At 40.4% G+C, this 19,312-nt stretch overlaps 2 protein-coding genes and 1 long non-coding RNA gene across 5 annotated transcripts in view; 2 read left to right on the top strand and 1 right to left on the bottom strand.

The window, feature by feature from the left end:
* Positions 1–374: 374 nt before the first annotated feature.
* Positions 375–11,719, bottom strand: LOC5504599 (probable serine incorporator). The gene is made up of 13 exons (XM_001625432.3): positions 11,510–11,719; positions 10,779–10,946; positions 10,211–10,395; positions 9,709–9,788; positions 9,230–9,323; positions 8,912–8,955; positions 8,011–8,087; positions 6,468–6,564; positions 5,778–5,879; positions 5,305–5,425; positions 4,880–4,932; positions 4,483–4,609; positions 375–2,043 (listed from the first exon to the last, which is right to left on the bottom strand). Exons 1-13 carry the CDS (start codon positions 11,543–11,545, stop codon positions 1,890–1,892), a joined length of 1,338 nt encoding a protein of 445 aa, XP_001625482.3. The 5' UTR covers positions 11,546–11,719; the 3' UTR covers positions 375–1,889.
* Positions 11,720–11,900: 181 nt separating this feature from the next.
* On the top strand, positions 11,901–18,568 carry LOC116606147. 3 transcript variants are annotated; one of them, XM_048727727.1, is made up of 9 exons: positions 11,901–12,065; positions 12,192–12,404; positions 13,006–13,065; positions 13,449–13,826; positions 14,105–14,209; positions 14,573–14,811; positions 15,025–15,203; positions 15,730–16,186; positions 16,428–16,455. In XM_048727727.1, exons 1-8 carry the CDS (start codon positions 12,047–12,049, stop codon positions 16,130–16,132), a joined length of 1,596 nt encoding a protein of 531 aa, XP_048583684.1. In that variant the 5' UTR covers positions 11,901–12,046; the 3' UTR covers positions 16,133–16,186; positions 16,428–16,455. The 3 variants fall into 3 exon arrangements, with proteins under 3 accessions (XP_048583684.1, XP_048583686.1, XP_048583685.1); XM_048727729.1 differs by lacking the exon at positions 13,449–13,826; XM_048727728.1 differs by lacking the exons at positions 11,901–12,065; positions 12,192–12,404; positions 13,006–13,065; ... (2 more) ...; positions 14,573–14,811; positions 15,025–15,203 and adding exons at positions 16,830–17,000; positions 17,123–17,178; positions 17,323–18,568 and having other exon boundaries at positions 16,086–16,186; positions 16,428–16,595.
* A 678-nt stretch (positions 18,569–19,246) lies between these two features.
* The window catches only part of LOC116613292, a 3,486-nt gene continuing 3,420 nt past the window's right edge, over positions 19,247–19,312 (top strand). Inside the window, exon 1 of the long non-coding RNA XR_007308076.1 lies at positions 19,247–19,261. This is a non-coding gene — a long non-coding RNA (uncharacterized LOC116613292). The remainder of the gene's footprint in view (positions 19,262–19,312) is intronic.

Here is a 19,312-nt window from a genome sequence, read left to right as displayed (position 1 = left end):
AACGCATGTGAAAAGGAGAACTAGTAAACGAGGGATGCATGCGCTGTCTTCTTTCCCTGTCTTCACCCTAAACCCCACTCGATGTCTCTTCTATGGCGCACAGCCACCTGTATTCAGATTATCGCGAATGGTGTACCACGGGCGTAGGAGAACTTAGGGACGGACGGGTGGGGGCGGTATCAGACGTGCACGTTTTATGTTTCTTGTCTTCGAGACCTGCATGATTTTGATTTCCTTTTCTGTCTGCTTTGGCTGCACGCTTTTTCTCCTGGATTTTTTTTATCGTGTATGATTTTTTGTCTTACTTATCCCCCTCACTTTCCTAAAGGTCCCATCGAACAAACATGAGAGAGATTGGAAGAGATGAAAAACAGTTTGAAAATGACGAAACAGTCGTGCTGGTCTCCTGCAAAATGTATATCCTGGAATTACCCTGGTAGGCTATACCAATTCCAGGTGTACTTTTCACATTGTTTTTATTGCTTATCATTATGTTTCCATTGCTTATCATTATCGTTTTCACATTAGATACGGGTTACCCGTCTAAGGAGAGTCCAGAAGCGAAACTGGACGAGACGGACTAAGTCTTAACAAGTTTGAGTGACCAAATTCTTGCTTGTGATTCATTAGAAAATATTAATGTTTCACATGTATTTTGGTTGTCTACTGGATACACTGCAACATTTTTTTAAATATAAATCGTTTTCTATAAAAGCTAAATATATGAAACACTTGGACTTATGTGTCACTTAAGCACAGTGCACACTAGTGACATAACAAGTATGACGTCACGGGAAACAAAAGTCTCCCACTCACAAGCGACATTTCATTAAAATGAAAACACATAATATACTGTTTTAACATGCCATGTTAAAAACACTGCGCATTTCTGTTTTCACACATTTTTCCGGTTGTGACATAACGCTGTTATGTTGCTAGTGTGCTTCAGGCATTATCCGTGGTTATACTAAACTATTCTACATGTTCTATTATTAATAACATTACGCTGTGGACTATATATCAATTTGAACTATTATTATAGTGTGAAGCAAGCTGCCAAGGCCACATGGTGAAATGCTTCACTGCGCATCAGAACACGCGACGGAATCCTTCAAATTTTTCTAATTCTGAAGTTTAGTGTCAATAAAACTGCGATTCTCGCCTGCATGCCTACTTAAGACGCCGTTCATTTCATGCACTTTTTCAAATGCAAATGGCAAAGGTATTTATTTTGTCTATATTTGCATGGATTTACATTTGCAACAACACATGAGGACTACGTCTAAGCCGGTCTAAGTGACCTTCTTAAACTATATCTTGAGGCCATGGAACCATGCATCGCGCCGTTAAATTAAAAAAATGTTCGTTCTTTAAATTTTACACCTTTTAACATTACCATTTTTTCTATTTGTTTTTTACGACCATTGAGAAAGGTCAATCATAGGCTGGAGCTCCTTGCACATAACTACATGTTACTTTGCATGGACGCCATGTTTGGCTACAGTTTTTGCATGTCTGGGGTGCAACAGTCTGCTGTATAGCATCAATGGTATGCAGTGCTTGCAGGCGTTCGTAGTCGAGCGATCTAAGTCGCCATCAAAATGGCGAAAATCCAAGATGGCGGCTACGATGTTCGCTGGCTTTTCGCGATAAACCACCAAACGCCTGCATGCAGGCTAGATGGCATGTCAAGAAAGCACACGTCCTATGATTACCCTATGGTAAGGCCTGTATGTATTGTTATATTTTCTTTAAACACTGTGTTGCTATGGCTGCCACATGTTGTGCGACAGTGTGCTAGGGGTACCATATCTAGGATGCAACAACCTGCATCATTTGAAGTAACAGCTATTTTACTTTGCGTGACAGGGATGCCCGTGATGCGAGTCTCACATCAGGCCGGTAGAGAAGTCCCTGTCAGGGAAGCAGACAGGAGCCATCAGAGTCCATAAGTAGATGAGATGACACACCCAGCTACAGCAGACCTTCACCCAAACAGACGCCCAGTTCCGTTGGAAGTTCTGTATTCCAGTACCTTCAGGACTAAAAAAAAACAAAAATTAGAATTGCTTAAAATTAATAAGATTAATGCAGCAGTCCCCTGTCCCCATACTACATGCAGGTGTTTCTGGTTGCTATTGCAAAAAAAAAACGCAGGACAAAATATTAGATTTTAGTATAAATCTACGCACATACTATTACGAATCCAGCAATTTAATTGGCTCCCGTACTCACTATCTATTGAGCGATATGAATTATTATTGAAATCGTCAGTTATTCGAAGGTATTATGTAAGTGGCGGTACGCGCCTCGTTGACTATCTATTGACTCATAGAAAACTCGAACTCGTAGTCCAATTGTTAAATAGTGCACATTTCTTTAATGTCGACATGTGCGTAAACAATAGTATGGACATGCACCTGAGTCATAGTGTGGACAAGTACCTGAGCCATAGTTTGGATATGTATCTGAGCCATAGAGTGGACAAGGACCTGAGCCATAGTGTGGACATGTACCTGACTCTAATGTGGACATGTACCTGAGCCATAGTGTGGACATGTACCTGAGCCTAATGTGGACATGTATCTGAGCCATAGTTTGGACATGTATCTGTGCCATAGTGTGGACAAGGACCTGAGCCATAGTGTGGACATGAACCTGAGCCTAATGTGGACATGTACCTGAGCCATAACGTGGACATGCACCTGAGTCATAGTGTGGACATGTACCTGAGCTGTAGGTGGACATGTACCTGAGCCATAGTGTGGACATGCACCTGAGTCATAGTGTGGACATGTACCTGAGCTGTAGGTGGACATGTACCTGAGCCATAGTGTGGACATGCACCTGAGTCATAGTGTGGACAAGTACCTGAGCCATAGTTTGGACATGTATCTGAGCCATAGTGTGGACATGCACCTGAGCCATAGTGTGGACATGTATCTGAGCCATAGTGTGGACATGCACCTGAGCCTAATGTGGACATGAACCTGAGCCTAATGTGGACATGTATCTGAGCCATAGTGTGGACATGAACCTGAGCCTAATGTGGACATGTATCTGAGCCATAGTTTGGACATGTACCTGGGCCATAGTGTGGACAAGTACCTGAGCCTAATGTGGACATGCACCTGAGCCATAGTGTGGACAAGTACCTGAGCCATAGTTTGGACATGTATTTGAGCCATAGTGTGGAAATGTATCTGAGCCATAGTGTGGACATGCACCTGAGCCATAGTGTGGACATGAACCTGAGCCTAATGTGGACATGTACCTGAGCTATAGTGTGGACATTAACCTGAGCCTAATGTGGACATGTACCTGAGCTATAGTGTGGACATTAACCTGAGCCATAGTGTGGACAAGGACCTGAGCCATAGTGTGGACATGTACCTGAGCCATAGTGTGGACATGCACCTGAGCCTAACGTGGACATGTACCTGAGCTATAGTGTGGACATTAACCTGAGCCTAATGTGGACATGTACCTGAGCCTAATGTGGACATGTACCTGAGCTATAGTGTGGACATTAACCTGAGCCTAATGTGGACATGTACCTGAGCCTAATGCGGACATGTACCTGAGCCTAATGTGGACATGTACCTGAGCCATAGTGTGGACATGTACCTGAGCCATAACGTGGACATGTACCTGAGCCATAGTGTGGGCATTAACCTGAGCCTAATGTGGACATGTACCTGAGCCATAATGTGGACATGTACCTGAGCCATAATGTGGACATGTACTTAAGCCATAGTGTGGACATATACCTGAGCCATAGTGTGGACATAAACCTCAGCCATAACGTGGAGCGACATGTACCTGAGCTGTAGGTGGACATGTACCTGAGCCATAGTGTGGACATGTACCTGAGCCATAACGTGGACATGTACCTGAGCCATAGTGTGGGCATTAACCTGAGCCTAATGTGGACATGTACCTGAGCCATAATGTGGACATGTACCTGAGCCATAATGTGGACATGTACCTGAGCCATAATGTGGACATGTACTTGAGCCATAATGTGGACATGTACCTGAGCCTAATGTGGACATGTACCTGAGCTGTAGGTGGACATGTACCTGAGCCATAATGTGGAGATGTACCTGAGCCATAGTGTGGACATGTACCTGAGCCATAGTTTGGACATGTATCTGAGCCATAGTGTGGACATGTATCTGAGCCATAGTGTGGGCATTAACCTGAGCCTAATGTGGACATGTACCTGAGCCATAATGTGGACATGTACCTGAGCCATAATGTGGACATGTACTTGAGCCATAGTGTGGACATGTACCTGAGCCATAGTGTGGACATAAACCTCAGCCATAACGTGGAGCAACATGTACCTGAGCTGTAGGTGGACATGTACCTGAGCCATAGTGTGGACATGTACCTGAGCTTCAAGTGTGCTTCATAGTGTGTAAATATACCTGAGCTGTAAGGTGGGCATGTTACTGAGTAATAGCGTGGACATATTACCTGAGCCATCCTGTGAGTGTCATCATGATGTATAAGGAGGCCAAGAAGAAGATAAAATGGAAGAATGAGTAGCTGTACATCACACTCTCTTCTTCATCCTCCTCTACTTTACCCTTCTCAGTGTCATCTGCGAAAAAGCATCGACATATGCCATATTTAGATTCATAGATGATATTCAGATACAAAGACCATATTTAGATATAAGATGATTTTAGGTACATTGGTCATATATCTAGATACATAGACCATATTCAGATACATGTACCATCTTTAGATACATAGACAATTTTTAGATATATAGACCATCTATGGGATACATATATTATACAGGCCATATTTAGATACATAGACTATAATTGGATATGGTGGCTGTATAGAGGAACTAGGAAAGTCTTACCTGCAGTTGTTGATGTGGTGGTTAGCTTATCCACGCTGCCAACTGTTCGAAGACTGTACAGATAATGAAGAAAGTGAACATTTTATAATAGTAACTGGTTTATACTGACAAATCCAAGGTCACACATTTTAGCTCCTTGAAGGTATTGTACCAAGGGCCCACATACTGTAGGCTCCTTGCGGCGGTGTACTAAGGGTCCAAATAGGCTTCTGGTGGTGGTGTACTAAGGGTCCAAATAGCCTCCCTGTGGTGGTGTACCCAGTGCCAAATAGGCTATGTACGGTGGTGTACTAAGGGTCCAAAATAATATCCTTATGGCAGTGTACTATAGGGTTCAAATAGGCTCCCTGTGGTGTTGTACCAAGGGCTCAAATAGGCTGTGTATGGTGGAGTACAAAAGATCAAAATAATAGATGATTGGTTACCTGGAGTAGATAACAGTGATAAACAGAAGAACAAGCCCAACAACAGTAACAGTAGTTTCTGAGCCCTTGATTCCATGACTAGTGATGCTTGCCCCACAAATTGTACTATTGCTGGATGAACCTAAGGCACAAAATAAGCAGTTACATTCCAAACAGTTATACTTATTTCACTTACTTTTAGTATTAGTTGTAGAGCTCTAGTATCATACAGTAACAGTACCACTATATGGTGAAATATAGTTCAGCATACAGTAGGTATGGCAGGCTATTTCATTACAGGTTACCAAAAACTCTCAAAGGCTAGGTTAATAATCTGTATAAAAGCTGGATATGCAAGTGACTCAATTCTCGCCATCCCTAGGTTCACCTCATAGACATACAGTAGACAGGGTGCTATTCTTCTTCCAAAGAAATTTTGCATACATATCATACCCTTTATAATGATGCCATGAACAACCTACTAAAATACAAACCTGGATCTGATGTTGTTGGTTCACTTGCCAAAGCTGACAGGATAAGGTAGGTGGTAAACAAAGAGACAATGGAGGACTGGAGTAGACCAGACTTGGGCTGAGCTGTTGACAGAACAACATTGGGACACAATTACAAAATATTGTTTTGAGAGGAGAAACACACAAATGACATTAAGACACAGACACAGAATATTTTGGGAGAAATTACACACAAATGACATTAAGATACAATTAAATATATTTTTTTTTAGAGAAAACACACACAAATGACATTAAGACACAATTAAATAGATTATTTTGAGCGAAAACACACACAAATGATAGAGACACAAACACATAGATGACAATTGATACACCCACATGGAATTGAAGACATTGAGACACAAACACACATATCTAAGACCAGTAAGTGGTTGGCAACATTAATCATTAGTTTTATTGAGTTTTACATATCAATTGCTGGTCTTGTAGTTGTAGTGGTGGTGTTTGTCTTTAAGTAGCTGCTGTTGCAAGTTAATAACTGTTGCTTTTATTTAAAACACATAATGATGAGTCATTGTTTTGTTGGTGTTGGTATTTAGGAGTAGGTACTAATAATGTCACTGCTGAAGTTGTCAAATGGCTTGTTGATACATAAAAAGTACATATATTGTTGGTCACTGTACTCAATGACCTTAACATTGCACAAACCTGACTGAATGCTTGGCAGCAATGAGATTATAGATATGATGACACACAGAATGAGATTAAAGCTGAGAAAAAACTTGTTTAGGTGGCACCCAGAAGACTGCAACAAAGTATAGTACAATTAATAAACAAGGCCAGACAACAAAGTCAGCTATGTTCTACAATGTATGTGGTGGGGAAGGGGATCCATCTTATTTTAGGAGCTTCAGGAGTTAATATGGCATAATTTCAGATGTCGAAAAGTTGAGATAAGGAAGTGATAGCCTATATCCGTATGTTGTGGGTAATTTATCAGAGCTTCTGCAATTAAACGCTTGTGCGGAAGAGCATAATTTCGCTTTTCCCGCGTAATCTGCGTAATCCACAAATTTCCGCGTAATCCCGTGTAATTGGGCTAAATTTTAAGACAAAACATTTAAGGTAATTCCCTTGAAATAGTTCTACAACCCAGAATTTTTTAAAACTTGGCATAAACAATATTAAAGTTAAGAGCTTTCAAAAAATGTAATGAAAAAATTGGGGTACCGACCTTGTTTTCACAACAGAGGGGCGTAGAGTTGACGCGTTTTTACTGATCACGCAAGGAAAAATCCCAATTCTTAGTTTTCAAAAAGAGTGCCTATTGTATTTAGAAAATTAAGTTCTGTTTGTCGAGCTGCCAAAATCCGATCTCTTAAACAATAACCCGTAGTAGCCAATGTTCAAAACAAATCTCATTTTAAGAGATCGCACTACATTGTTTTCGCCACTATTCATACGGTAAAAAGCGCCATTTTGAAGTATTTTTACGGCTTTTGAGAGAAATAACAAAACTTCTACAACCCAACTTTTTTTCTTCTTTCAGTATATCATTTTTCCGTCACTATATTTAACTATTTGAGCAAATAAAAAATGGGGGTAACCGACTTCCTTTTTCTGTCAAAGCGATTTTAAGTAAAAAAACGTGCGCCTTTTGCTGAGTTTTCTTGTACAACTGTGGCGGGTGCACGCACTACCGGAAAATTCGAACAAACAGCGCGAGTCACTATGCGCAGAAGTGGTGCGCAGTGCAATTCAAGGGAATTACCTTAATTGCACAGCTAATGTGTTCTTTTAGGGTTCTTACCTCTATTTCTCGTAAAAAAAGAGATATTCTTCGTAAGAGTGCGATATTTCGAACTGAATTTCGAAAACAAATAAATTGACTAGGCGTTCTTTGCTAAACCGCAAGGGTCTAGGACTAATAATAAAATACCTTTTTTAATTGGCTGGTGGCTAATAGCCAATGAAAACTTCCTAAGATATTTTCACACAAAAAAATAACCTTTTCAAGTTATTTCGTGCTTTCCTTCGGTACAAAATGTAGTTTTGGTGCAACAGTTGATATTCGCACGTAATTCAGTAAAGAATCCCGCAAATTTTGATTTTTAAAGAAAAATGTATTGCAAAATCCCGCGTAATTTAGCGCATAATGATAGATTTTCCACGTAATTTTGTGCGTAATTTAGCAAAGAATCCCGCGTAATTTTGAGTTTTTTTCCGAAAAAAGCCCTGTTATATACAGTACCTCAGTAAAAAAAATGTATCCAGTGATATGACCAGCAAGAGCTGCTGCATAGAATAGTATCATAAACACCAGAAGCCCTAGAAAAGAAAGAAAAATTTTTTTCAAGTAACAAACCAACTGATATAGCTATGAGATGACCTGTCTTTACATGGAAAACTATCAGATCCCAAACACGGGACACTAAGACACTGACTATGAACCAACAGTGAATTTACTATTTCATCATCTAAAAGTTACCTCCCCCTCCTTAAGCTTCTTATCATCTGCAAATTCCTCCTCATTCATCCCTAAGCTTCTCCTCTCCCTTAAACTCTTCTTGCCCAAAACTCCTTCTTGCCCCAGAACCTAAAATCCTCCTCACCCATTTAACCCCTCCTTGAAATTGTACTCTGCCTTGCTCTAGACTAATACTCACTCATAAACCCTTCCTCCCAAAACTCCTCCTCCCCCATAAACTTATCCTTCCCCATAAACTCTTTCTTGGCCCTGAAACCTTTGCTGTCCCCTAAACTCCTCTTTGCCCCTAAACTCCTCCTTAGCATTAGTCTCAAGATTTTGGACCCCTTCTCCTGCTCTCCCACGTTGAGCACCAAATCTCCCACTTTTTAGGGATTTTTGTCGCTTCCGAAAAATTATTCCCTAGAAAATCGTTATTTTGCCAATTTTGTATTAAAATATTTGAAACAACAATTCTCTTGCATAGCGCAATTTATCTAACACTTTCAATATGGCAAACACCTTCAAGGTTAAACCCAGCCCTCCCCCCAAAAAAGAATATACCCCACCCCTCCCCCAAAAACATTCTCAAGCCTTGAGTTTTTTGGAGGTTGACAGGTATGCCTCTATGCCCCAATTGCCTCTAAAAACCTTATTTCGGATTCCCAAATACTGCAAAACGCACCTATGTACCAGCATTTGTTGTCATTCTCCTCTGCATTTGATGTCCTGCAATCAAGTAATTAGACCATTAAAACCAGGAGATTTTTGGCCTCAAACACACCTATCCTATCATATGCAGTACATTATGAAGTACACTATTTCGAGAACTATCATTAAAAACATATTTGAGGCCACTTTGAGTCAGAATAGTGTCAGAGAATCAGAGTTAAATAGACTGGGGACTAGAATAATTGCTTTCTCTCGACAGCCCAATCTCGATAGTTGATTATCTAGTAGGGTTTTTTAGCCACTTTACTATATAATGGAAGGAAATGCCTACCATATCTCATTCCATGAATGAGCAAAGTCAACAAGCAGAATAACTTGAATCAGGATAAACAAGACGGCTCCAATAAACCCAATGTACATCCAGGCTGCAAAAAGCAGTTCTTTTCGTTATGGGGTTGCTAATATGAGGCAAAAAAGTGAAGCAATTGAAGGGGAGCTTCACATGATCAATTAAAAATATATATATATATTCAATGCCTATTAATAGTAGCAACTATTCGTAACAGGGATTTCAAGTGTTCTCTGTGACTTCAATTGCTTGGATATTCAAATGCTAAGCTTATCTCTGATACCAGTTAATTTGGCAATCCTCAGATTGAACAACATTTTGAAGTTAGAAGGCATTATCAGAGATGTCTTTTAGGAATTATGGCCAATGAGGTAGCCACAAGTCCTTTGATTGAAATACATAGAGTGGAATTCTGGAAATGATTTTGAAGGGAACTCATAATAAGACAGATGAACTCTTACCAACTCCAAAGTCTCCTCTAGGAATAAAAAATGCTCCAACTGCCAACCCAACTAGCATCAGGAACTTTATCCCCCAAAACCTAATAATAAGACCCAATGATAAGTAAGTATTTTCCTCTGGCTAAGGAATGAAAGACCCATTAATAAGTAAGTATTTTCCTCTGGCAAAGGAACGAAAGAAGTGAAAAATGCTTTCTCACACTTCTCTGGGGCTTGATCATGTGTTGTGTGTGTGAAAACAGTTGCTTTTTGCTGCCGCCATTTTGGTGGTGTTCAGAGCCCATATGTACCCACCCATCCCCCTTTGGTAGCCATACCAAATAAAGCAGTCAGCTGGCGGCAGTCAGCTTGACAATAGCTCCCAGCAGTGTGTGAGAAGGAAATTATGGGAATGGAAATCCTTTTCCCACACTTAGCTGATTTTTGGCAACTGAGAAGTGGGTCACACATACCCCAAACCCGACCACTAACTACACAAGGTCACCTAAATTTCTTTGCTCACCCATTATGGATCCCTCCACGACAGTCTTTGCTAGAGGACACTTTAATGGTGATGATCATAAAGAGGAAGAAGAAGCAGGCCATTGCAAAGCAGACTCTGTACACAGCAAGGTGTCCAGCAAGCAACTCACACTTATCACCTGCACCTGCCTCATCACACACCTTGCCGAAAATACCCAATGGATCCTGAATGATGACACATATAAATGACCGCAATGATCAGCCTGCAAGGGGGGGGGGGGGGGGGGACAAGGGTTTCAAAAAAGGTGGGATTCATTGTTCTTTCATGGATTTTCTTGTTATATTTAATCCAAATATCTGAAAAGGGAGCGAAGGGGATGCTTGGCCCATCCTATAGATCGGCCCCTGGCCTGTACCTTGTGCCTGTGACTTTTCCCTCTATTGTATCAACAGCAAATTACTTATTTTGTGTAGTGAGTTGCGCTAGCTGTAGTATATTTAAATGTGGTATTTTTATGTAGCAATTTTGCACAGTAGGTAGTCAGCCTGTAATTGTAAGTGAAAAAAGTGCACATTTTTTGTATGTTCGCATTCTGTAGAATGCTTACATGTTCGACAATGCTTTTCTCTACTTGATCCCAAAGCATGAGACAGGAGACAATGGTTCCAAGCAGAAGGAAGACTGTGTACATGATACGGGTAGATGTGGAGCTGCGACACCCTGGGCAACATGCGCAGCAACACCCAACTGCGGCAGGGCAGCAGCAACAGGCACACTACAACAACAATAAAAACAATAACAACAATAACAACAAGTTGTAAGGAGGTGATTGACATTGCAATGTGGAAGTATAGGGGGCACTGCCCGCCCCCCCCCCCCCCCCCACACACACACACACACAACCACCACCCTTAAACAATTTGCTGTCCAAGCCAAGGCAATAAAACAGCAATTTAGATGTACCGATGAAAACAAATATGTAGTACCCTTTTAATATCCACTTCTCAGCCATCTCTCTTTAGGTTAATTTTCAAACATAATGTACAAATCACAAAAACAATGCTGTGTATAAGTGTTCCACTGATATGGAATCTTTTGAGTTATGCCATATCGATCATTAAATTAGAGACTGAGGATGCTAAAAAAACAATAACGTCGGTTAAATCTCTTTTTCTCGATTTAACATCACAAACATAGGCTTTAAGTAAAAGAGAAATTGGCTCCAAAGAATCGTTAATAAGAAGAATTACAACCCTTCCGAGAATCGGGAAATCATTTATCGATCAAGGCGAAAACAAGAGCAGATCGTGCGAAGTCGTCAACGAGTATCATACTCACTTGAGCAGCGGTGCATACCGCAAGAACAGCGCCCATCTTAGATCCTCAAAAATCAGAGATAGTTGACAAGTCGTAGCCTTTGAGCTTTAAGGGTCCTATTCTTGTAGGGCTATGCTTGGTATAGTTATTTCGGTTTGCAGAAACTTTAGGTTATTCGGATGGATATGAACTCTGTCGTCTTTTGTTTCTATTTTGGTGATGATTACAAGTTCGATTCCAGTCTTCTCATAACACAGGAAGACCAGCATACAAAGAAACAACAACAAAAAGTTATATTATCCGTTTATCCTACTCATTATTTTATACAATCCTTAGAACGCACATTTGGTCCTGCTATGATAGATAGTATGAATATCTCTTTTTCACTCTTTTTCATTTCCGCTAGAATAGAGCAACACGGTCTCGAGAATGAATTAACGATTATCCTTAAATGTTATTTGACCACTGAATTAATGATAGTCATTAATTCATTGTCATGCGCATGGACAAGTGAATTATAAAGCGTTCGGCGCAGCGTCTAGGTATCACACATCCAATATGGCGCCCAAATCTCGTGGTAAGTGGGACGCAGTTCAGCGCTGTTTAAGCTTTTACTGACCATCATCAAAGGCTCTTTTGGAGATGTGTAAACGATGGGAGCCTTTGGCGATTTTTTTTTACCTCCTCGTCTATTTTTTTGTAGGTAAAAGAAAGAAATCCGTAGAAGAACTTCTCAAAGAAGGCAGAAACTTGCTTGATCGGCAAGAAGTAAAATCAAAGCGAAAGAGGAAACCGGTTCGATTTTTATTTTCTACCGATCCAGCCACGGGACTCAGAAATAACAAAGGGACGTATAAAGGTCAGAAAAAATCTAAAGAAAAGAGGCTGAACCCCGAGTTTGACGTCTCTGGCGAAGGTTAGTTGTCAAGATGAATGTGTGAGTGCTCAGTCTAAACACTTTTTTATCTTGTCTATTTGTTGTTCCTGTAAAACATTACTACTGCCAATATGTTATTTCCCCCTAATAGTATCTACTGTGCTGGTTTTTGTAACAAGTTGGGCTGGAGGTTTACTTGAAAAGCTATTTCAAGTTGAATATTTCCCGTCAGCAGGCTAGTTGAATAGAGGATCACCACTTGAAATATATAGGTGATATAAAGCGCTAGAATATTAATGATGAAGTGGCGGTAGCCACGGAACTTCTGTAGAACTATTATAACGTTTTATAACACATTTTCAAGTATTATTTACATAATTAAAGCGCTATAATGAAACAAAGATCAAGTCTCACAAAGTCTTCTGTAGAATCTATTCTCCATGGCTGCAAGCACTCAAACAATCCTTGAATGGCACCAATACGTGCATGCTCTGAAGCACTTAAAGCATAAGGGACTGACACAGCAACATGATTTTATCAAATGTGACATTGTTATCAGTATGTGTCAATGGTGCTAAAAATCTACTGTAACATTTATAAGCTTACTTTATATTTATGATAAATCAATATAATCTTACAGAGACTGAAGAGACAGCAGAACACTGCATTCCAAATGATGGAGAAAATGCAGATTTGTCAGGTAAACAGACATTTTTTATTCCAAATGCATCAATAATGTATCTACTAATAGTTTGCAGTAGAAAGACATGGTGATATTTATTATTTATTCATTCATTCATCCATCCATCCATTCATTTATTTATTTATTTATTTAACTTTTATTTTTATTTTTTTGTAATTATGTTCAACTGTTACATAATTTGATTTTTTCTGTCTTGCTCACCAAACCAAATTCAGTGGAATTTGATATGGCACTGGGCTACATAAAATCCAAACCTTATAACTGTAAAACTCGCAGATGATGAAAACAGAGAATTTGAATTACTAAATGCATAGAGAAATACAGCCCCACCTTTAAATTTAGTGTGCCTCTTACCCTTTTGTATTTGTATTTACAAGCAGATGATTTTACGGATATTTTAAGCCGAGCAAGAGAACTGCTGAGAAACTGGGAGGGACAGAGCAGGCACAGGCCTTCCTGGAGCGAAAGATCCATCACACTACAAGAAAGCTGGGAATCTCTGCGTTCTCAGCTATTCAATGCTAAACTAGAGTCGTTTGCAGTAATGCCCAGCCAAACATGCATGCTTTGTATTAATAAAATGCCAAGTATACAGTGCTCAGACTGTGGACCAAGAACTGCTTTGTGTTCTGAGTGTGATATATCTGTACATAAAAGCAGTCCATTCCATGACAGACAGGCACTGGTGAAGGGCCATTATGTTCCAATAGTGCCCTGCTTATCATGGTGTACTACCTCAGAGACCTGGAAAAATGAGAGTAAGCATGAGAGTAAAAGTGGCTGAAATAATTATTTACTGTAGTGTGTTTAATATTTTACTTTGCCTTACAGTGTATGTCTTTGTAGTTTTCTTTAAGCCACTCTGTACAGTGTATGTTTAACAAAACAAAAACAGATCAATACAGTAAATGAACAGAATGTTGTTTCTTCAGAGAAAAGTTTTCTTCCATTACCAGTTTTCCTTAAGTATTTAAGTCCAAAGTATTTAACAGTATTATTCTAATGCTTATATTGTGGTGCTTACATTGTGTTTAAGGTAAAAGTATCCCTACTAAAGATGAGGTCTATTGCCCTGAGTGCAACCACAAATGCTGCATAGCTGGATTCCTTGAATCACATATATTTGTTGTGACTATGAAAGGTATATAGCATTGTTACATTATTGCTAATACAATTTACAGGTCATGAACATTTATTTAATCTAAGGTCAAATATTCTATATCTTTGTACATTGACAACATAGATACTTACTTACAGTATGCTCATTTTCCCCTGGGGTCCACTTTTTCTCACAGACTCCTGAGCCCTTCTATCCACATCGCTCTGACTTAATTCCTTATGCAGTCGATTATGATATTATAATTTCAAATCTAAAATAACTTTTGGTGAGATTGTATGTTTACCATCAATTCAAAACTGTTGCCATCCAGTAACTTGTTAAAGATATGTGCATTGAAAATGTGCATTTAAAATGACTTTAAATATTTTTATTATTTGTTTTTAGGGCGGTTTGATCTGAATAACCTGAGATACGTTTGTACCAGTTGTGATAAGACATGGGGGGGTAACCACCCCATTATTCTTGTGCAGCTCGGCTTCTGGCCAGGGAGCATTACCGGTGCATGTTACGCCTTTGATGATAGCCTCTTTGTCTACTGGGACATGCTGCAGAAGCAGGTGCCAGGCATCTCAGAAAGGGCCTTTCTCAAATCTCTTGAGGAGTTCTCCAAGTGTAGAGGGCGAGTAAGTGTATTGAAATCCACTCTTTGGATGTTGTTTTCTATCATATCTTGTCACAACAAGACTTTTTTACCAACATAAATATCATCATATGACAAAATAGTTACTGAAGATGCATTTGGCATGCCACTGATTGACGATTACACTGTACTATTGTGGTAGTTTTCAATGTATCCTATTCCAGCCAATACAGTCCTTGTGTTATCTCTTCTGTAGGTTGGCACAGTCAATCCACAGACATTCCGGACAGCATTCCGTGAATGGAAATATTGCCAGTTTGAGATAGATAAAATCCGCCAACTTGACTGGATGACCTGCCCAGCCTGTGACGACCTGCCACATTCCATGCACGTTGATGGTAACATGAAGCTTTACCGGTTCGCATCTGCAGGAAAGTGAGTACTGTTTTGTGCAAAGCTCATTTACTTCATAATGTACAACTTGATTCTATGTTTGTAAAACTTTTGAGTTCACAACATTTAAGTTAGTAAAGCAAAGGAGCTGGATTAGCTCAGATTAAAACATGGTAAGCTTAGATTAAAATAACCAGCATAATAGTGCAAGTAGCTGGTTTCTGCTTTAAAGTTACTTTACTTTATAGTGGTAGTGGAGGTACTGTAGCTCTCATACAAGCTGTCCATGGCTGGACAGCTGTATATTGGTGCAGCTAACTACAGTTTTCATTTGGGCAAAGGTATCTGCTCTTCTGTTTACTGGTGGTTCTGCACTCAGTTATTGCCAATAAGACCGAAACAGCTGCCAGTTATGACAGCATACATGCTTCTTCACGGTTTTTTATAGCCACGGCCAAACGTTTATATCATTGTTGGTTTTTATGTGACGACACTGGTGGGCGTTCAACATGGAACTTTGGGTAACACTATATATTATGCTGACCTTACAACTTGGACCTTCTTGTAGACGTAAAGCAGACAGTTACTACGGTGAAGCCTTCATTGCCAATAACGTAAAGGTCGATGCACACTTGCAAAATGTGTACCAGTGCCCCACGAAGAAGGTATATACAACAAACCTTAACATTGGGGATGATCATTACAAGTGCAGTAATGGCGTTCTTGTTTCAGTTCATTGCTTTTCCTATAATCTTCGTTTGACTAAAGTACTATACTGGCTTGACAGTGTTAAAGTGTTACTTTCAAATTGTTCTATTTCTGTTCTCCTGTACTCTCGAGACATTATGGTTGGATCCAGGATTTTACGGGAGTATTCCTTTTCTTCACTCTTTCCAACTCTAAATCGGAAAAACCGAAAACCGAAACCCGGCTCAAGGGCAAAACTCTTGCCTATCTCAAACAGAGGATAGTTGCTGCCCACTACGCTATCTCCCAGGCGGCCTACAACATGTCGAAGATGACAGGTTTGTACTACAGTAGCGGCGTTTAAGGCTGTTTTACTTTTAATAGTTCATTCCTGGACTCCCTTTTACTCCTCTGGGTTGCATGTACAACACAGTAGCAGGAGCATGACAGCGAAGTTCAGGGACTAAACTACTTTATCAGCAGTAAAATATTTTGAGTGTATTTTATGAATGTCCCATGCTTTCAAACAAAGCTTAAAAGTGAATAGAAAGTTCTGTATTTTGTGTTTTTATGTTTTAGATAGTGGCAAGCAAAGAAGTAAACTGCGCAAAAAAATATCGCAAACAAAAACAGAGGCAGCTGTCCTGGTAGATGCTTGGGAGAAGCTTGACTGCAGGAAGATATCCATGAGCCAAATGGAGGTCGGCCAATTTCCGTGGTGCGGTAGGCATGAGGATGATTCAGCAAGTAAGATATATTCATACTGAGTTCATACAAGACGCGAAACGTTAGCCTTGCCCTATATAGACAAGTGGACGCAAGGAAATCCACATTGGATTTGAATAGGCTAATTTGCTTCTATTATTATCAAAACAAGTTTTATTTTTACACGATAATTAGATATGTTACGGCGCTAATGTGAACGCAGTGATAGGCATTTGATTTTTATTTTTGTTTCTGTTTTGTCTATTTCGTTTCTAGTTCCAGTGCGTACCAAGCGTCTTCTGGTAGACTTAGAGATGGAGAGGCGGCGGTATACCGAGGAAAGACATGTGGTGAAAAGGGAGATGCGCTCCTTTTTGCTTTACTACTGCAGAAACTTGTTACCGTCGTTGGAGCTGCAAAAAGAAAAACTTGAAGACTTTCTTGCAGGTAATATCGCCTTTCCTGAATTGATTTTGTAATCCAAAAATGCTACATTGATAAGAAGTAATGATAAATGTTGAAAAATGTTTCCAATAGTGAAATTAAATATGCTTGTTTTCTTTTAACAGGTGACACAGGCAACCAGGTTTTGCCGATAGATATCACAACTGAGCCCCCACAACAGGTGATCAAGTTTAATCCAGCCAACAAAATGCATATGTAATGCAATATTAGCGCTAATTCGAATTCGACGAGCAATTGAATATCAATATATCAATATATTTTTGTTATGTTGTAAATTCATTATTATACTATTCTTCATCGACAGAGACGACGTTACGAATCCAACTTCCTCAGAGAGGGTGTCCTCAGGGGAAAGCTGGCCCTGGTTCAACAAGGGATCGAATTTGCGATGCGGCAAATTTCGCCAGGGTTTTCTTCCTTTGCCCCTGTACTAAATGAAGACTTGGAGGAGTTCCGTGACACTCTGCAGACGCCTGATGAAGAAGAAAACGAGGAGGAAGAAGATGACGAAGAGGAGTCTGATGAGAGTAGCGATGACGAAGGAGACGACGCAATTCCGTCTACAGCCATACAGTCTAAAGACTTAGGCCAAGGCGTCCACGCCTGGTGTTTCCCTGAAACAATAAGTCAAGGAACATTCAACGGTAGAAACGGAAGCAGTGCATGCAGCGTAATTGCCTTGGTAATTGGCCATATTTTCTGGAGCAAATCTCTTTTGCTCCCGCGTCCGTCCGCTTTGCTCCCAGAAAGTAACGTTGCTGCAATGTGCGTAGGTATCGAGCAGGGAAACAGGATTTATGACCTGCAAAGGAGCAGCCTTCCCACGCGGTACCTCTCCATAGAGGAAGCCGCAGGCTATCTCGCACCATGGTTTGACTGCTCCATTCGTGAGACCTTACCCGTCCGCCTAGAAGATCCGCACGAGGAAACAACAATCGTATATCAGTTACAAAATGCCGTTCCTCCTGTGGGGTCTTTCAATCTAGCTTGCCTTACGATAAGTTGTAGGTCTGCACTTTTCGTGATCAGCGGCACTCAAATTGCTTACTTTGATAGTCACTCGCATATGGCTAATCACGGCGCGCTAGTACTGTTATGTGCAACAGAAAACATGCGTACGTTTTGCGAGGCGTTATGGCGTTACGAGGGCTTTAACAAATCCACATATGGTAACTTATCTATGGTAGAATTCCATTAAATTTGTAGCCGGGGTCACCTGCTGAATAGACAAATTGTTAGTCGTCCCTAACTTTTACTCGCTAACATATGCGCACACGCAAATCTTCAGTGGAACATAGGGATGTGTGTCCTATCGCGATACAGAACGAGGACTCTTTACTTCGGGATATCATTTCTGTCCCAACGCAACGTTAGGTAAAAGTGATTGTATAGGCATGTAACTGTAACTGTAAAGTAGCACATTTATATTAATCCGGCGAGGCTGGGATTATCAAACAGAGAGAACTTATAATTAAAAGTAGTGAAAAAATCAAATGTCGCCAGTGTAATGTCAATTTCACATTTTAAACATTAATAAAAAAATAACTAGGGGTAGGTTGTAGGCTTAGAGATAGGCGATAAGGGGTAAGCTCCACCCCAGCCCCAGAGCGGACAAGCCCGTTCTCTTTCCTTGTTCGCCTATGCGTTCCAGCACCGATTCTGACAGAGGCGTTCAGTCATAGCCTTAGGTTCGTTAAGGTAGACCCCGATGAGAGTACCCCCCTCCCCCCGTGTTGAGTTTTACCCCCAAAAAAGTGAAAACTATAGGGATCTCTCATAGCCTTAGTTTCGTTGGGGTAGATACCGAGAAGAGTACACCCCGTTTTGAGTTTTACCCTCAAAAAGTTAAAAAAGGCCATAAGGATCCCTCATAGCATTAGTTTCGTTGGGGTAGATACACAGAAGAGTACACCCCGTTTTCAGTTTTACCCCAAAAAAGTAAAAAAGGGTAAACTATAGTGGGGTCCCTCATAGCCTTAGTTTCGTTGGGGTAGACCCCGATGAGAGTACCCCCCCCCCCCCCGTGTTGAGTTTTACCCCCAAAAAAGTGAAAACTATAGGGATCCCTCATAGCCTTAGTTTCGTTGGGGTAGATACCGAGAAGAGTACACCCCGTTTTGAGTTTTACCCTCAAAAAGTTAAAAAAAGGCCATAAGGATCCCTCATAGCATTAGTTTCGTTGGGGTAGAAACACAGAAGAGTACACCCCGTTTTCAGTTTTACCCCAAAAAAGTTAAAAAAGGGTAAACTATAGTGGGGTCCCTCATAGCCTTAGTTTCGTTGGGGTAGACCAA

The sequence above is a fragment of the Nematostella vectensis genome, chromosome 5 (genome assembly GCF_932526225.1).
Source record: "Nematostella vectensis chromosome 5, jaNemVect1.1, whole genome shotgun sequence".
Taxonomy (NCBI): domain Eukaryota; kingdom Metazoa; phylum Cnidaria; class Anthozoa; order Actiniaria; family Edwardsiidae; genus Nematostella; species Nematostella vectensis.
This window is presented reverse-complemented; position numbering and strand designations above follow the sequence as displayed.

Coding starts and splice junctions, on each gene's coding strand:
- LOC116606147 (XM_048727727.1), top strand. Junction 13,066..13,448: donor AGAAAATGCAGATTTGTCAG/GTAAACAGACAT, acceptor ATTTACAAGCAG/ATGATTTTACGGATATTTTA. Junction 14,812..15,024: donor TCTCCAAGTGTAGAGGGCGA/GTAAGTGTATTG, acceptor TCTCTTCTGTAG/GTTGGCACAGTCAATCCACA.
- LOC5504599 (XM_001625432.3), bottom strand. CDS start 11,545: ATGGGCGCTGTTCTTGCGGTATGCACCGCTGCTCAA. Junction 9,324..9,708: donor TAGAGGAGACTTTGGAGTTG/GTAAGAGTTCAT, acceptor TGCTTTTTGCAG/CCTGGATGTACATTGGGTTT. Junction 5,426..5,777: donor ACCAACAACATCAGATCCAG/GTTTGTATTTTA, acceptor TTTGTGCCTTAG/GTTCATCCAGCAATAGTACA.